Source organism: Scylla paramamosain, chromosome 45 (assembly GCF_035594125.1).
Source record: "Scylla paramamosain isolate STU-SP2022 chromosome 45, ASM3559412v1, whole genome shotgun sequence".
NCBI classification, from domain to species: domain Eukaryota; kingdom Metazoa; phylum Arthropoda; class Malacostraca; order Decapoda; family Portunidae; genus Scylla; species Scylla paramamosain.
In genome coordinates, this window is record NC_087195.1 from 6,861,766 (window position 1) to 6,877,500 (window position 15,735).

The window sequence follows — 15,735 nt, forward strand, 5'->3', positions numbered from 1 at the left end:
AGCCTATGGATGAATGAATGGTGGAGGTAATAATAATAATAAGGAATGCGAGACTATGTAGGTAATAGCAAACTTGTATTACTATTATTATTATTATTATTATTATTATTATTATTATTATTATTATTATTATTTCTCTTGTTTCCTTTTTGGCACTGGTTAAATATTGTTTTTTTTTTTTTTTTTTGACAACTATAGAGAGATGAAACATTGAATAACACTTTCTTCAGGGAGAGACTTGAATGTGAGAGACAGGCAAAATATTAGGCAAAAACTGACATCATTTTGAATACTTGAAGTGAGAGAGACAACACTTTAATGAAAATGTGAGGAGACTGATAAAATTAGATGAAAACTGACCATTTGAATACACAAACTGAGAGAGACAACACTTTAATGAGAATGTGAGGAGAGACAGATAAAATTAGATGAAAACTGATATCATTTGAATGCACGAACTGAGAGACAATACTTTAACTGCAATGCGAGGAGAGACAGATAAAATATTAGACAAAAATTGACATTGTCTGAATACAAGAAGAGAGAGAGACAATACTTCACCATGACTGCAAGGAAAGATAGATAAAATATTAGAGGAGAGATTGACAGACTTAAAACCTGAATACACAAACAGAGACAATATTTTAATGTGAATGTGAGAGACTTAACAGACCAGTATGAAGAGACAAAAGAGGTTAACTTATAATGAATACAGGGACAGAGGGAGACAATATCTTAACTTGATCGTGAACACAAACAGACAAACTTATAACTTGTATATGCAAAACGGAGGTAAGATTTTAACTTGAATGCCGAAAGAGATGAAATATTATGGACAGGAGATTAATAACCTTACAATTTGAATGCATAAACAGAAACAGAATTTTAACTTGATTGTAACTGTGAGACTTATTAACAAACTTGTGGTGAAATGTAGAGAGGGGAAAAAAAAAAAATAATAATAATTGGAACTTATAGACAAAAGAGAAAATATTATGAATTGAATGGGTGGCTGGGTGGCTGACTGATTGAATGACTGACTGACTGACTGACTGACTGACTGACTGACTGACTGGAGATGTGATACAAATGAATAACAAATTAAGGAATGAAAGGGGATGGATGGAATGAATGGATAAATACGTGAAATGGATAAGAAAAAAGATAACTGGATAAATGGAATGACTAAGTTGGATAAATATATGAATAAATGAAGTGATAAATGGAATGGATGAATATGACAATAAATAAAATAATGATAATAGAGATGAAATTGAAAGATAGATGGTTGAAAAATTAAATAACAATGATAATAATGATGATAAGGAATGAGAAATAGATAACAAAACCAAGATAACAATAATAATAACAAGAATAACAGAGAAATAAACATAAATAACAAAATAGTAGCAAACAATTGCAAAATAGACAATAATAATAGCAGCAATAGTTGTAGTAGTAATAATAATAATAATAATAATAATAATAATAATAATAATAATAATAATAATAATAACAACATTCCAGTGCAATAAATTGGTTATAATTACAAGTTTTCCCGTTTTCTTTCACTTTTTTTATGCATTTTTAACATTTCAAGGGGGTAAAGGAAAAATTGTCTTAAAATTGAGAATAGAGAGAGAAGAGACTAGCATAGCAGCGATAATAATTATATATATATATATATATATATATATATATATATATATATATATATATATATATATATATATATATATATATATATATATATATATATATATATATATATATATATATTTATGTATGTATGTATGTATGTACGTATGTATGTATATACTTTATTTATAATGGATAATTTCTTTTTTTATTCTTTTCTTTTTTTTTCATTTCACCACCTACGTATATCACCTATTTTATTTATCTTATTATTTTTTTATTATTTATTTATATGTAACACTCGACACGCGCGCGCAAAAAATATAATATAAACCTTCAAAAGACATTATTTTAGTTATTTTTATTATTTTTTATTATTATTATTATTACTAGTATTTCCAAGTGACATTTGAGGATTTGAGGGGAGAGGAGAGGGGGAACTGGGGGTTGGGGGGTCCTGGTGGGGGGGAAAGCCCGAGAGCAGATGCCACACTTATTAGTGAGCTCGTCTGGTAATTACAGGTGTTAGGAGGGGTTTAAATTTTTTGTGTAGTGGTGATGGTGGTGGTGGTGGTGGCAGTGATTCAAATTGTGTGTGTGTATGTGTTATAGTGGTGGTGGTGATAGTGGTGGTGGTGGTAGTAGTAGTAGTAGTAGTAGTAGTAGTAGTAGTAGTAGTAGTAGTAGTAGTAGTAGTATCATAGCAGTAGTGGTAAGAGTTGGATGTGATGTCTTAAGTCTAGTAGTAGTAGTAGTAGTAGTAGTAGTAGTAGTAGTAGTAGTAGTAGTAGTAGTAGTAGTAGTAGTAGTAGTAGTAGTAGCAGTAGTAGTAGTAGTAGTAGTAGCAGTAGTAGTAGACAAAGTGACAGTGTAATATGTCTTGTATATAATGTTTTAAATGTAGTAATAGTAGTAGTAGTAGTAGTAGTAGTAGTGTAACCAGTGTCCTATGTAATATACTAACAATAACAGTAGTAGTAGAAGTATTGGTGGTGGTGGTGGTGGTGGTGGTGGTAGTAATGGCACCTGCTCTCACCTGGGCAATCAACAATGGTAACATGACATCTCATTTTCACCTCGTCACTTCGTTCTTCGTATAAAAACATCCTTTCAAATCACGCATTGAAAACACCTCTCTCTCTCTCTCTCTCTCTCTCTCTCTCTCTCTCTCTCTCTCTCTCTCTCTCTCTCTCTCTCTCTCTCTCTCTTTCTCTCACTCTATCTTATTTCTTTATAATACTGGTTTCATTCCACTAAGTCATCACTCCACCAGAGGGTTCCACCTATACTCCACTGGGTTTCCACTTATTAAAATCACTCCACTTTTTATAATTTCTAGTTTTTATCTCTTTCTTTTTTTTTTCAAGTTTTTTAGTTTCAATTCCTTCCGCTTTTCTATTCCACTTGTTTGAGAGTCCAATCCACTATTCCTTCTATCCATCCACTTGCCATCCACTTCTTCAACTGTGCTAAATAGCCACTCATAATCTATCCAGTCTCCGCTTTCTTCAATAACAAACAAACACGCACACACAAACAATTTAACAATTTTCTTATTTTTTATTTTCTTCATCTTTGTTTGGTAATGTGTGTTTTTTTCTTTTTTCTTCCCTTTTTATCAATTATCTGCAGTATTTTTTTCTTTTCCTTCATTGTTGTATAATTTGCATTTTTCATTGTTCATTATTTTCATTATTTTTCTTTTTTTTCTATTCTTCATCTTCTACCCTTTCCTTCATCATCATCTCCTTTATTCTTTCTTTTCTCAATCTTTCAAAACTCACACTTCCTCTAACCCTTTCCTTTCCTTTCATTTAATTTCTTTTCCTCAATAATTTCAACACTCAAAAAATAACCTTTCTTTCTTTCTTTCTCTCTCTCTCTCTCTCTCTCTCTCTCTCTCTCTCTCTCTCTCTCTCTCTCTCTCTCTCTCTCAGTAACCCAGTAAAGTAAGGTGACCCTAACCAACTGACTGACTGACTGACGCACAAACTAACTCACTGACTGACTCACCGACTGACTGACTGACTGACTGACTGACTTCCTGCCTTTGCTAATATCTACCTAGATTTAAAAGGACAACACAAAACCTACATTCTACATTACCAGTATTGCAATGGTATGATGGAAACACTCCCGAGAACTGGAAAAACTGATGCTTTCACCTCACCTGGTTGACTTGGTGGCCTAAATCTGACCTCATCTGACCTGGCTTATCAATTCATTCACTCATTCTCACCTTTTTTTTTTGTCTTGTTTGTTTTTGACCAGAATTGGAGAAATGATGGTCTCTATCTCAGTGACCTAACCTGACCTTGCTTGACCTGGCTTGCTAAATAATTAACTTGTTCTAAGGTACATTTTTCTGACTGGAGCTGTTTTTTTTTAATGTTATCCAGGTCAGTTTTCTTGTCAGGTCAATCCATTGTGACCTACCTTGTTCTAACGTGACCTGACTCAAACAAATTACACTTCCTTTGGTCTTTGTTTTTGCCTTTTTTGTTCTTTTTAACCAGAGCAGGAAAATTTATGTTTTTTTGACCTCTATGTTTAGACAGCCTGACCTAACCTGACTTAATCTGACCTCCTAATTCACTCCTTTAGTCTTTTAAAACTTTTTTGAATGGTAGCCGGGTCAAAAAATTCACTACATTAATCTAACTTGACCTAATGATGAGTTAACGCAAGTTGCTTTTGTTTTTTTGTTGTTTTTACTCCAGAATTGAGAATATTAATACCCGAATGGCAGCCAGGTCAAAAATTTCACTAATCAACCTAACTTGACCTGACCTTCCTTCACACTCATCCTTTAATTTTTCCTTCTCTCTCTCTCTCTCTCTCTCTCTCTCTCTCTCTCTCTCTCTCTCTCTCTCTCTCTCTCCTTTTTTCTTCAATTCCAGCATCATTTTTTTTTCTAATTCATTGGGAGTTTTTTGAAGAGTTTATGTATTCATTATTCATTTCTCTCAACAAGATAATGGTGATGATTATTATTATTATTATTTATTATTCATGATTATCTCTTGCAACAGTATATAGATTCAAAGTTGTTTTTTTTCATTCACTCACTTATTATTCATCACTCATTAGTCATGCCACTCACTCTCTCCCCTGAATGCAAGGATGAGGAATGAATGCCTGGCTAAGTGGAGAGTGGAGTGAGAGTGGAGTGTGGTTTGCAGGTCCTTCACTCCACTCATTCCTCTTGTCACTGTTCGGTTCAGTTGGGTTTGTGGAATGAACTTGTGGAATAAATGTGGGTAACTTTTCATTCATTCCACTTGTACATTTTTAGTGGAATGACTGTACATATTTTCCCTTCATTTCCAACTAACTTGTTCATTCCACTTATTGTAAAGTTAAGTGGAATGACAGTACAATTATTCCCTTCCACTTCTAACTAGTTCATTCCACTTCATATAGAGTCAAGTGGAATGAGTGTACAATTCTAGCTTCTCTTCCATTCCTAACTTCATTCCACTTCTTGTACAGTTAAGTGGAATGACTGTACAAACCTTCCCTTCCATTCCAGACACGATACAGTAAGTGGAATGAGTGTATTAATCACTCCACCAGTCATACAGTTAAGTGGAGTGACTGAATGACTGTATTAGAGTGACTGAATGAGTGTATTAGTCACTCCACCAGTCATACAGTTAAGTGGAGTGACTGTGTGATTGTATTAGTGACTGTATGATTGTATAACTTCCACTCCTCTACAATATTCATTCATTACAGTCATGTAGAAAAGAATATACATCATTCCACTTCATGTATACACACACATACATACACACATGCACACACGCATGCACACAGCCTTAAACACATGTACAATAGTCATTTGTGCATTTCTGGCTGTGTGAATGTGTTTGTGTGTAAGCGTGTGTGCATGTGTATGTATGCATGTCCACGTCACCCATGTACGTTTTCAAAAGTCTACATCATGTGCATTTAAAGTCCATTCAAGTATTTCTTTATAAATTGTTTAGTTTCCCCCGCATTGCATGTACGTTTAAATTCACGTGCGCGTTTTGTTAGTCTACATGTCCACTAGTACACATACACTACATGTACACCCCAAACTACACACACACGCACGCACACACACACACACACATACACACACAAATCTGACTGTGCGTGTGTATTTATGTGTGTGTGTGTGTGTGTGTGTATGTCTGTGTGTACATGCCAAGGTTTACACACAGTTAGTAAAAAAACTGGTGTTGCTACTGTGTGTCTGTGTGTATGTATGTATGTATTAAAACAGCCATCAGTGCATTTTTGTAGTAGTAGTAGTCGTAGTAGTAGTAGTAGTCGTGGTAGTAGCAGTAGTAGTTGCAGCAGCATCAGTGGCAGCAGTGGCAGGAGTTAGAGCAGGAGGCAGCAGGGTGAGGGGGACAAACAGCAGCAGTAGTAGTGGTAGCAGTATAAGAAGTATTAGGAACAGTGTCACAGGGGTTAGGGGGGTGAGAGAGACAATGAGCAGACCCAGCATAAAAGTTAGGAAGGTTAGAGACACAGGGAGAAGAGTCAGGGGCATGAGGAGGAGCACAAGAAGAGTTAGCGACATGGGAAGCAAAGTTAATCTCAACAGCAACAATTTGAGTGTCACCTGGATGAGAGCCACTGGAGTCAGGAGCAGTGAGAGTGGTGTAAGAGGGAGTAGCAGCAGCAGGAGCAACACTAACAGCAAAGTTAGGAGTGTGAGGGAGAGTGGCAGCAGTGTTAAGGGGGCTAACAGTAAAGCAAGTGGTGGTAGTAGCAGCAGTAGTGGTGTTAGTGATGGTAGTGGTAGAGAAGTGGTGGGAAAGTAGGTATCCACATAAGTAGCAGTCGAGTTACTAGCAGTAGAAGCGTACGATAGTGTTAGGAGGGTGCTAGGGGCAGATATGATGTCAGCAGGGATGTCAGGAGTGGCAGGTGGGGTGTCAGTGGGTCTGGAGATGTCAATGACAGTTATAGATGCACTGGTGGCGAGGTCAGATGTGTCGGTGTCGGAATCAGCAGTTAAAGGGAAGGTTATAGTTTCAGATAGTGTGTTAGGAGAGACTGGAGGGCTGGAGGAGGGTAGTGAAAGGCTGGAAGGGGAGGCAGGGGGGCTGGTAGGGGAATTAGGAAGGCTGGAAGGGGAGTTTGGGGGGCTGGGAGAAGAAACATAAGTGGAAGAGTCAGCAGAGATAGAAATGGTTGGTAATGTTGAAATGGTGGCAGTAGTAGTTGTTGTAGTGGTAGTCTGCTCAGTATCTGTGTCTGTAGTAGTAGTAGTAGTAGTGGTGGTAGTGGTGGTGGTAGTAGCAACACCAGTAGTGGCAGTAGTAGTAGTAGTAGTAGTAGTAGTACATGTGTTAGTGTCACTATTAACTTCAACAACAACAACAGCACACTGCATTGAATCAAAACTATCAGCAGTAGTAGTAGTAGTAGTAGCAATAGTAGTAGTAGCAGTAGTAGTAGTAAATTCCTCATCATCAGTGGCATAATCAAAATCACTAGAGGGAGTGACAGGCGGAGTGGTGAGGATGGAGATGAGGAGAGGCGGGGAGGGGGAGGAGCCGGGAGACGAGGGAGGAGTCGGAGAGTTAGAGTCAGAGGAGTAGTAGCAGGGAGAGAGAAGGTGGCGGGGGGAGTCACTGTTTCAACAATGCAAAGTCTTAGTGGAACCCATGTCCTTCTTACTGCTGCTGGTGTAAATGTTGCCACCATATTCCTCATACACCAAGAAGTGGTCCTCCCGTCCCCCCCCACTCTTCCCAGGCCGCGGCAGGGTCTGGGACTGGCCGCTGCCCCCACCCCCGCCGCCAGACGCAAACACGTCCCTTGGTTTCCACACGGGAGAGCCTGGAATGAAGTGTAGGTTTTAGGGTCTAAAAAGGGCTGCGTTTCAGGTAGTTATGTGAAGTGTAAGGGGTGCTGTGGGGTGTTTGGGGTGTTTTGGCTGGTTTATAATAATTTTTTTTTATCATTTAATGGCATTATAGGTATTTTTTTCAGTTTAAGGATGTTTTTGAGAATTTAAGGGGGTTTTATCTATAACTAAAAGGATCTCTCTCTCTCTCTCTCTCTCTCTCTCTCTCTCTCTCTCTCTCTCTCTCTCTCTCTCTCTCTCTCTCACACACACACACACTATCAGACCTTGTTCATTCACTCTATCACTCTCTCTCACCTAGGGTACGTGTGGGTTGGTACTGCGATGGTTGATTGGATGCCTGGATAAGCTTGGCCATGGAGCCGGTGGAGCCCGTGGAGAGAGTGGAGGTGGTGGAGAGGGAGAGGTGGTTGGGAGTGCGGCCCAGCGTGGCTTTCTTCTTGGTCTCCATCACCTCGTCCTCTCCCTCCGACCTTGTGCCTGCCTCCTCCTTCCCTCCGTCACTCTTGGTGGTGGAGTCACTGAGCTCGTCTGTGTGTGGAGGGGTGGAGGAGGTGGAGCAGTGAGGGGAGAGGTGGTGAAGGAGGGGGGGTGGGAGGTAAAGAATGGAGGAAAGATGGAGCAATGTTAAAGGTTGTGAGTGTTAGAGGAAAGGGAATTGTTGAGAAGAGGAGGAAAGGGGATGGAGATAGGAGGAGGAGGAGGAGGAGGAGGAGGAGGAGGAGGAGGAGGAGGAGGAGGAGGAGGAGAATAGAATGAGAGAAGTAAGGAGGAAAAAAAGATTAAATTAGTATTGCTATTCTCCTTTTATTTATTAATTTCTCTTTTTCTTTCTTCTCAAACTCTGAAATAAACTTAGATATTTCTTGAGAGAGGGAAAAAAATGATCCAACAATTTTTTCCCTTAATAATTCAATTTGAAAAAAAAAAAAATAATAATAATAATAATAAAATAAATGAAAATACAAGCTATACTTTCCATTATATATATATATAAAAAAAACTTATCCGTATCAAAATTAACTAGAAAATATGTATAAAAGTTTGTATTTCTTTTCAATATTTTTATTCTAATATAATGAAAATTTGAATGAAAAACAATAAAAAAAACATTAAAAACCTAGTTTTTTTTTCCAAACATTACCATCTACACCACATCTTTCATCACCACCACCACCATCACTACCACCTCCTCTGTCGCCACCAAAGACACCATCACCACCTTTACCACCATCCCCATCTGTGTCACCACCATCACCACCATCACCTCATCACCAAATACACCATCCCCTCTTCTGTCGCCACACAAATTACACTGCCTGCCTGTCACCACCATCACAAACATCACCAATACCCTAACCACCACCATCACCATCTCTCGTCATCACCACAAATGCCACCTCCACTATCACCACCACCAAAAAACTCCACTTCCTCTTCTCCACTATCACTATCTCTTGTCATCACCACAAAAACCACCACCTCCACTATCATTACCATCAAAAAAGTTCACCTTCTCCTCCTCCACCATCATGAAAATCTCTCCACCTCCTCCACTTCTTCCTCCACCAAAGAACCATTAACAAAATCTAACACAAACATGAACATCTCTTTTATCACCTCCTCCTCTTCCTCCTCCTCCATCTCTCCCTCTCACTCACCCATAGCATCAGAGACAGTCTTGCTTCTGGTTCTCAAGTTGTTGTTGGTCTGGTGAGGTTGGTGATGGTACTCGTGTTGGGAGTCTGGCACGTTATCATAAGTTTCCAAATTGTCATAATCTATATTGCCAGCCGAGTGTCTTTGCAGGGTTGCCGACTGATGGCCTCTGTAGTTGTAGTAGTAGTAGTAGTAGTAGTAGTAGTAGTAGTAGTAGTAGTAGTAGTAGTAGTAGTAGTTGTAGTTATTTTTCGTTTTGTAAGGGAGGAATGATTGTTTTTTAGTTTTTTGGGGGTTTATTAGTGTTTTTTTAGGGTGTTTCTTCAAGTGGTTAGGTTAAAGTATAAGGATCACAAACCCTGGGTAAAAGAAAGGCACGTGTAGTCATGGCGTTTATACTTTTTTCGAGCGTGCGGTTTTTTGTTTCCGTTTTCTGTTTTTTTTTTCTTTTTGCGCTTGTATGGATGAGTTGGTGTTTTCTTGCACGGTTTCTTATTTTTTTCTTCGCAAGGAGGAGGAGGAGGACGAATTGGAAGGAAGAGGAGGAGGAAGAGGACATCAAAATAACATAATATGATGAATGTTAAAAGAAAACTAGAGAGAAAATGAAAGAAAATAAAGGTAATAAGTCTCTCTCTCTCTCTCTCTCTCTCTCTCTCTCTCTCTCTCTCTCTCTCTCTCTCTCTCTCGGCCATACACACACAAGTAAACATGCATACATACACAGTACACGCGCATACATACATGATAATACATACATACACACACGCACATGAGAGAGAGAGAGAGAGAGAGAGAGAGAGAGAGAGAGAGAGAGAGAGAGAGAGAGAGAGAGAGAGAGAGAGAGAGAGAGAGAGAGAGAGAGAGAGAGAGAAACAAAAAACTTTCTACTCAACAAAAATCAACAGAAAAATAAAAAAAAAAACAACACAATTAAGTAAAAAAATAATACAAATAAAAAAAAAGAAGAATAGGTTCCTTCCGCAATCTGCTCCTCCGTTTTCTATGCAAAAAAATTTTCAACCGGTCACTAATTTATTTATTTTCTTCCTCCTCCTGATGAAGAAAAAATTAAAAGATCCAATTATAAACGCCATAATGAGAAAAAAAGATTTATAAACGCCATGACTTTCACCGCGCCTTTCTCTTCCTTACGGGTTTGTGATCCAAGAATATATATATATAAAAAAAAAGAATATAAGGGAATTAATTTTATCACTTATAGTCTAAAAGAGATATAATAATAGTAAGTCTTAAAATTACAAAAAAAAAAAAAATAAATAAAGAAAGAAAAGAAATGGGAACGGATGTGATAATATTAATAAATTTCCTGTCTTTTCCATTTTTTTCAGTTTTCTTTGTGTTTTCTATTAAGTTTATATATTGGGGTGTTTTTTTTATTTATTTCTACTAATTAATTAAGTTTTCTACAATAAATTATGGTAAAAGTCTTTTTTTTCATAATTATTTCCTTTTTTCTTGTGTATCTAAGGTAATTTTTCAAGTGTTTTCTGTTGTCATCAATATTTTCAAAGGTAACAAGTCTTCCAAGGTTTTGCCAGAGTTGATTAGGGTTTTCTACAGTAATAAATCCAAGTTCTTTAAGGTAAATCTAAAATATAAAGGGATTTTTCATAATTTTTTCCCCTTTTCTAAGGTAATTGTGCAAGTACTTTCTGTGTCATTGAAGTTTTCTGGGGAACAAGTTTTCTATGAGCTGATAAAACTTTCCTAGAATGCTAAATCCAAATTCTTTCTCATAAAATTGAAGTATAAACATTTTATCATAATTTTCCCCTTAATCTTGTGTGCTTAGAGTATCTTCTTTCCTTTTAATATTTGCCTCAGCATCCTTAATTTCAAGGGTACAAGTCTTTTGAGAGCTTTCCAAAGTTTATGACAGTTTATCAGTAAGCCAAGGGTTCTCCAGATTGAGTTGAGGTATTCTTGGGAACGTTAAGGCTTTCCAAGGCTGGTCTGGGGTAACTTAAGGCTTCTTAGCTTAACGTAGGGCTACTAGAACATAATAGTGAGGTTTTCTGATGAGCTTTTTTATTCTGAAGTTAATATGAGGATTACGAGATTGGGTTTCAGTATTGTTGAGTGTGTTAAGGCTTTCCTAGGCTGGTATGGGTTAAATGAAAGCTTGTTCTTTGTTGTTGTTGTCTATCCTCCCTCTTTTTCTTTTTTTCTTTTTTGTTGTCTTGGTTTGTGTCTTTTCATATCATTAGTATTTTCTTTATTATCATTTATCTATCCTCTTTTTCCTTTGTTGTCTTCATTTATAAGGTTTGCCTCCTTAAATTATTACCCTTATCATCATCTATCTATTCTCTATTCCCCCTTCTTCTCTGAACTAATCAATTAAGTTTGCATTTTTCTGTATTATCATTATCATCATCTTCCTATTCTCCTTTTTGCTATTTTGCATTGCTATTATCTTTATCATTATCTATTTGTTCTCCACTTCACTCTGTATTTTTATTATTTTCATCATCATCATTCTGTTCTCCTTTTCCCTTCCTTCTGTCTTGGGAGAGGGGCTGGGAGAGGTGGCTTAAGTTTACAGTGAGAGTGGCAGGCTTAGAACTGACAGACAGGTAAAATAAAATTAATAAAAGAATGAATAACAATGGAACTTTTAAAGCATGCCCAGAAAGTTCAATTTTTGTAGTAGTAGTAGTAGTGGTAGTAGTAGTAGTAGTAGTAGTAGTAGTAGTAGTAGTAGTAGTAGTAGTAGTAGTAGTAGTAGTAGTAGCAGTATTATTATTAGTAGTAGTTCAAGAAAGCTATTGCCAAGAAAACACTTAGAAATAGTAGTGGTAGAGGTAGTAGTAGTAGTAGTAGAAGTAGTAGTAGTAGTAGTAGTAGTAGTAGTAGTAGTATAGTAGTAGTAGTAGTAGTAGTAGTAGTAGTAGTAAACTTTATCTCGGAGCCAGGTCAAGTTTTTCTCCGTAACTTATAATAATAATAATAATAATAATAATAATAATAATAATAATAATAATAATAATAATAATAATAATAATAATGATAATAATAATAATTTTGCAATATATCTTTAAAGCTGTTAAGATAAAAAGGGGTGATCTTTTAAGGGGTGAGGGGAGTCAAAGGGGTAAAGGGGGGGTGGGGGCAGTTATGTGACCTTTGAACCTAAAAAAAATATAGATCTTTTTTTAATATATCAGTTATTATTATTATTATTTTTTTTTTTTGCATCCTAATACTGACAATTTTTTATTTTCACTTTCATCTTCCAACAATTTTTACTCGTCAAAAGTTTTTTATCACGAGATTCAAAAATTTTCAATGTTAGTTAATGTTTTTAAGATTTTCTTCATTTATTATGTTTTGTTTTCTTTATTTCTAGTTTTCTTTATAAAATTTCTCATCCTAATGTAAACTATTACTTTTCTTAATTTTTTTTTGTTTTTATCATACCAAAGTTACTGCTCCCAAAATTTTTACCTTTACATCATTTTTTTTCCTTTCTCTTTGTTTTCTTCTATTAAAAAATATTTCACCCTAAGATTTTCTGTTTTTACTATCATTAATTAATTTATTTAGTCCTGCCAAAGTAAATGTTCCCAGAATTTCTTTTTTTCATCAAATTTCTCTCTCTCTCTCTCTCTCTCTCTCTCTCTCTCTCTCTCTCTCTCTCTCTCTCTCTCTCTTAAGTTTTCTTTGTTTTAAAACTAAATTATTTTCACCCCAAGATTAACTGACAAGTGATGTGTTTCCTCTTTTTTTCCTTGCTTTTATTTATTTATTTTTTTCATGCCAAGATTAACGTTCCCAAAATTTCCACACTTCCATTAATTTTTCTCTCTCTTTCCTTCCTTCCTTGCTTCCTTCCTTCCTTTGTGCTTTTCTTATTTTTTCATAACAAGCTCAATGTTCCCAAAATTCCTTTGTTTCCATTAATTTTTCTGTCTTTCATTTCTTTCTTCCTTCGTTTTCATTTTTTATATACCAAGATAAACATTCCCATAATTCCTTCATCTCCAAAAATTTTCTGTGTATCTTTCTGTTGTTCCTTCCGTCCTTCCTTTGTTTGCTTTTGTTTCTCCCCAGCGGGCCACAGATGCGAAGGAGCAGGAGGTGGGGTGATCAAAACATGCATTCAGACTTGACAGAAGAACAAAAAGAATAAACTAGAGGAAAAACAAAATGATAATAACAACAATATAGGTGATAAAAACAATGGTGACTAAACTGTTGGATAAATCAATACAAAAAAGGCTGATTGGTTTGTATATATATATAAAAAGGGAATTTTTTTTAGTGATAGTATTCTGAAAAGCATGCAGGAAAATTTTTGGAAGAGTCAGAGGGAGAAATGAATGAATAAATAGGTGAATAGGTAGAAAACACACACAAATTAGAGAAAAATTAAAGAGAAATATAGTAAGTCATGCATAGATTACAATAGGAAGAAACTGATAAAAAGAATAAATAAATAAAAAGAAATACTATAAAATGAATAAAGATGTCATCAAAAAGATACCACAATAAAACAATAAAATAAATAAGATTAAATTCAATAAAACCAGAAAATACTGTAAAAACTTAAAATTTAAACTGAAAAAATACAAAACATTAAAAAAACAAAAATAAATAAATTGTAAAAAAAAAAATTAAATAAAAAAATCAAACACAAATGATAAAAGAAAAAATAAATAAAAACACAGAAGAAAGGACTGAAAGAAAATATACACAAAACAAAACTAAACTAAAAGAAAGGTGATCAGACAAGAAAAAAATAAAAATAAAATAAATAAATAAATAAAAAAGAATAACAAGGAAATGAAAGAAAAAAAGAAAACAAAAAACAACAAAAAAAAAAAAAAAAACACACACACACACACACACACACACACACACATCAACAAAAACACTGACCACTATGGAACAAAGAGACAAGCGGACTGGGATAGAAACTCACGTGTTTGCCTTCTTCTTGCCCCCAGAGCGTACTGGCTGCAGGGTGTTGGTGGAGCCCTTGGTGCCCAGCCCGGAGGTGGAGGAGGAGGAGGAGGAGGAGGGCTTGTTGGCAGGAATGTTCATATTTCTCACACTCTCCCTGATAATTTGTCGGATTGTCTTCAGGAATGCATTTCGGAATTCTGCCGTGCTGTGGGAGTAGATGAGAGTGGGTGGGTGAGAGCCTGGGTGAGAGAAAGTGAGGGCATGTATGTGTAGTGGTGGTACATTAAAGTATGTTTTTTGTGAGTGGGTGAGTCTGGGTGAGAAAGGATGTGTGTGTGTGTGTGTGTGTGTGTGTGTGTGTGTGTGTGTGTGTGTGTGTGTGTGTGTGTGTGTGTGTGTGTGTGTGTGTGTGTGTGTGTGTGTTAAATTGCATTTGTGTCATTTATTTATCTTTTTTTTGTTGTTTGTCTCCTCCTAATATCTAAAACTGCTCTCATTCTCTCTAATTTACTCTCACTTACACTCACTTAATCTCACACTTCCTCTCACCTTTAAAAACAAATGGTAAATCTCTGACCATACTAATACTCTCGCTTACTCTCTTACTATCTCGTAACACTTTCCTTTCTCTCTCTCCTACTCAAAATATTCAAGTTTCTCTTCATTTCAACACTCACTCACTCACACTCACTTCTCTCTCCCTCTCCTTCTCCCATCATCACCTTACCCCAATGTATCCCTTTTCATCACCCTCACTCACTCGTTGCCCTAAAACGCCCCTTCATAACCACTCCCCACCACCCCCACACTCTCTCACCTGTTCGACAAATGATACACCTTTTCCGAGCGCCTCTGCAGTTGACTTTTGAGGTGGATGAGCTCCCATAAGAAGTGGGAGTCCATATCCTTCATTGACGAGGCGCGTACCTGCACCTCCGTGACGGGAATCAATACCTGGTATCTTATTATTTCAACCTCTGACGCGCTGTTCTTCCCTGGTGCTGCCTGTGGTGGTGGTGGTGGTGAGGGGAGGGTTGGTGGTGATGGTGGTGGTGGGTGTAGAAGAGGGAGGAATAGATGGAGTGTTTGAGAGATGGGCAGGAAAGATTGCAGGGGTTTGAGGGGAGAAGAGTGGAGAGGTGTGGAGTGGTAGAGACATGTGGAGGAAAGATAAGAGGGTTTGAGAGGGGTGTGGAGGAAAGGTGTGGTTCGAGAGAGTGGTGGTGGAGGGGTGTGGGGGAAAGATGGACAGATTAGTGAGGTGGAGAGGAAAGATATGGAAGAAAGATGAGGAAGAGGAGGAGGGTTTGAGATGTGGAGGTGTGGAGGAAAGATGGAAGTGTTTGAGTGTAGGGAAGATGTGAGAAGGAGGAGGAGGAAGAATGGGCAGGAAAGAAGTAGAGAGGATGATGAAGAAAGAAAGATAAGGAAGATTACTTAATTTTTTCCTCAATTTTCTCTCTCTTCAGAACCATAATAAATAAATGCAATGACAACAGAATAACAGATTTATTCACAGTTCCTTCCTCTAACAGTCTATAAAGGCACATCCACACTACCACACCACACTACATGACATGGCATTAAGAGGAAGCTGGGGGGGGGGGTTAAACATCAATACTAGGGGGACACTG

At 36.8% G+C, this 15,735-nt stretch overlaps 1 protein-coding gene across 1 annotated transcript in view; it reads right to left on the reverse strand.

The window, feature by feature from the left end:
- Positions 1-15,735, reverse strand: part of LOC135094302 (protein still life, isoform SIF type 1-like) — a 133,189-nt gene that overhangs the window by 6,765 nt on the left and 110,689 nt on the right. Inside the window, 5 exon segments of the mRNA XM_063994297.1 lie at positions 7,321-7,482; positions 7,808-8,041; positions 9,172-9,338; positions 14,118-14,306; positions 14,919-15,106. Coding sequence (XP_063850367.1) covers positions 7,321-7,482; positions 7,808-8,041; positions 9,172-9,338; positions 14,118-14,306; positions 14,919-15,106 — 940 coding nt within the window.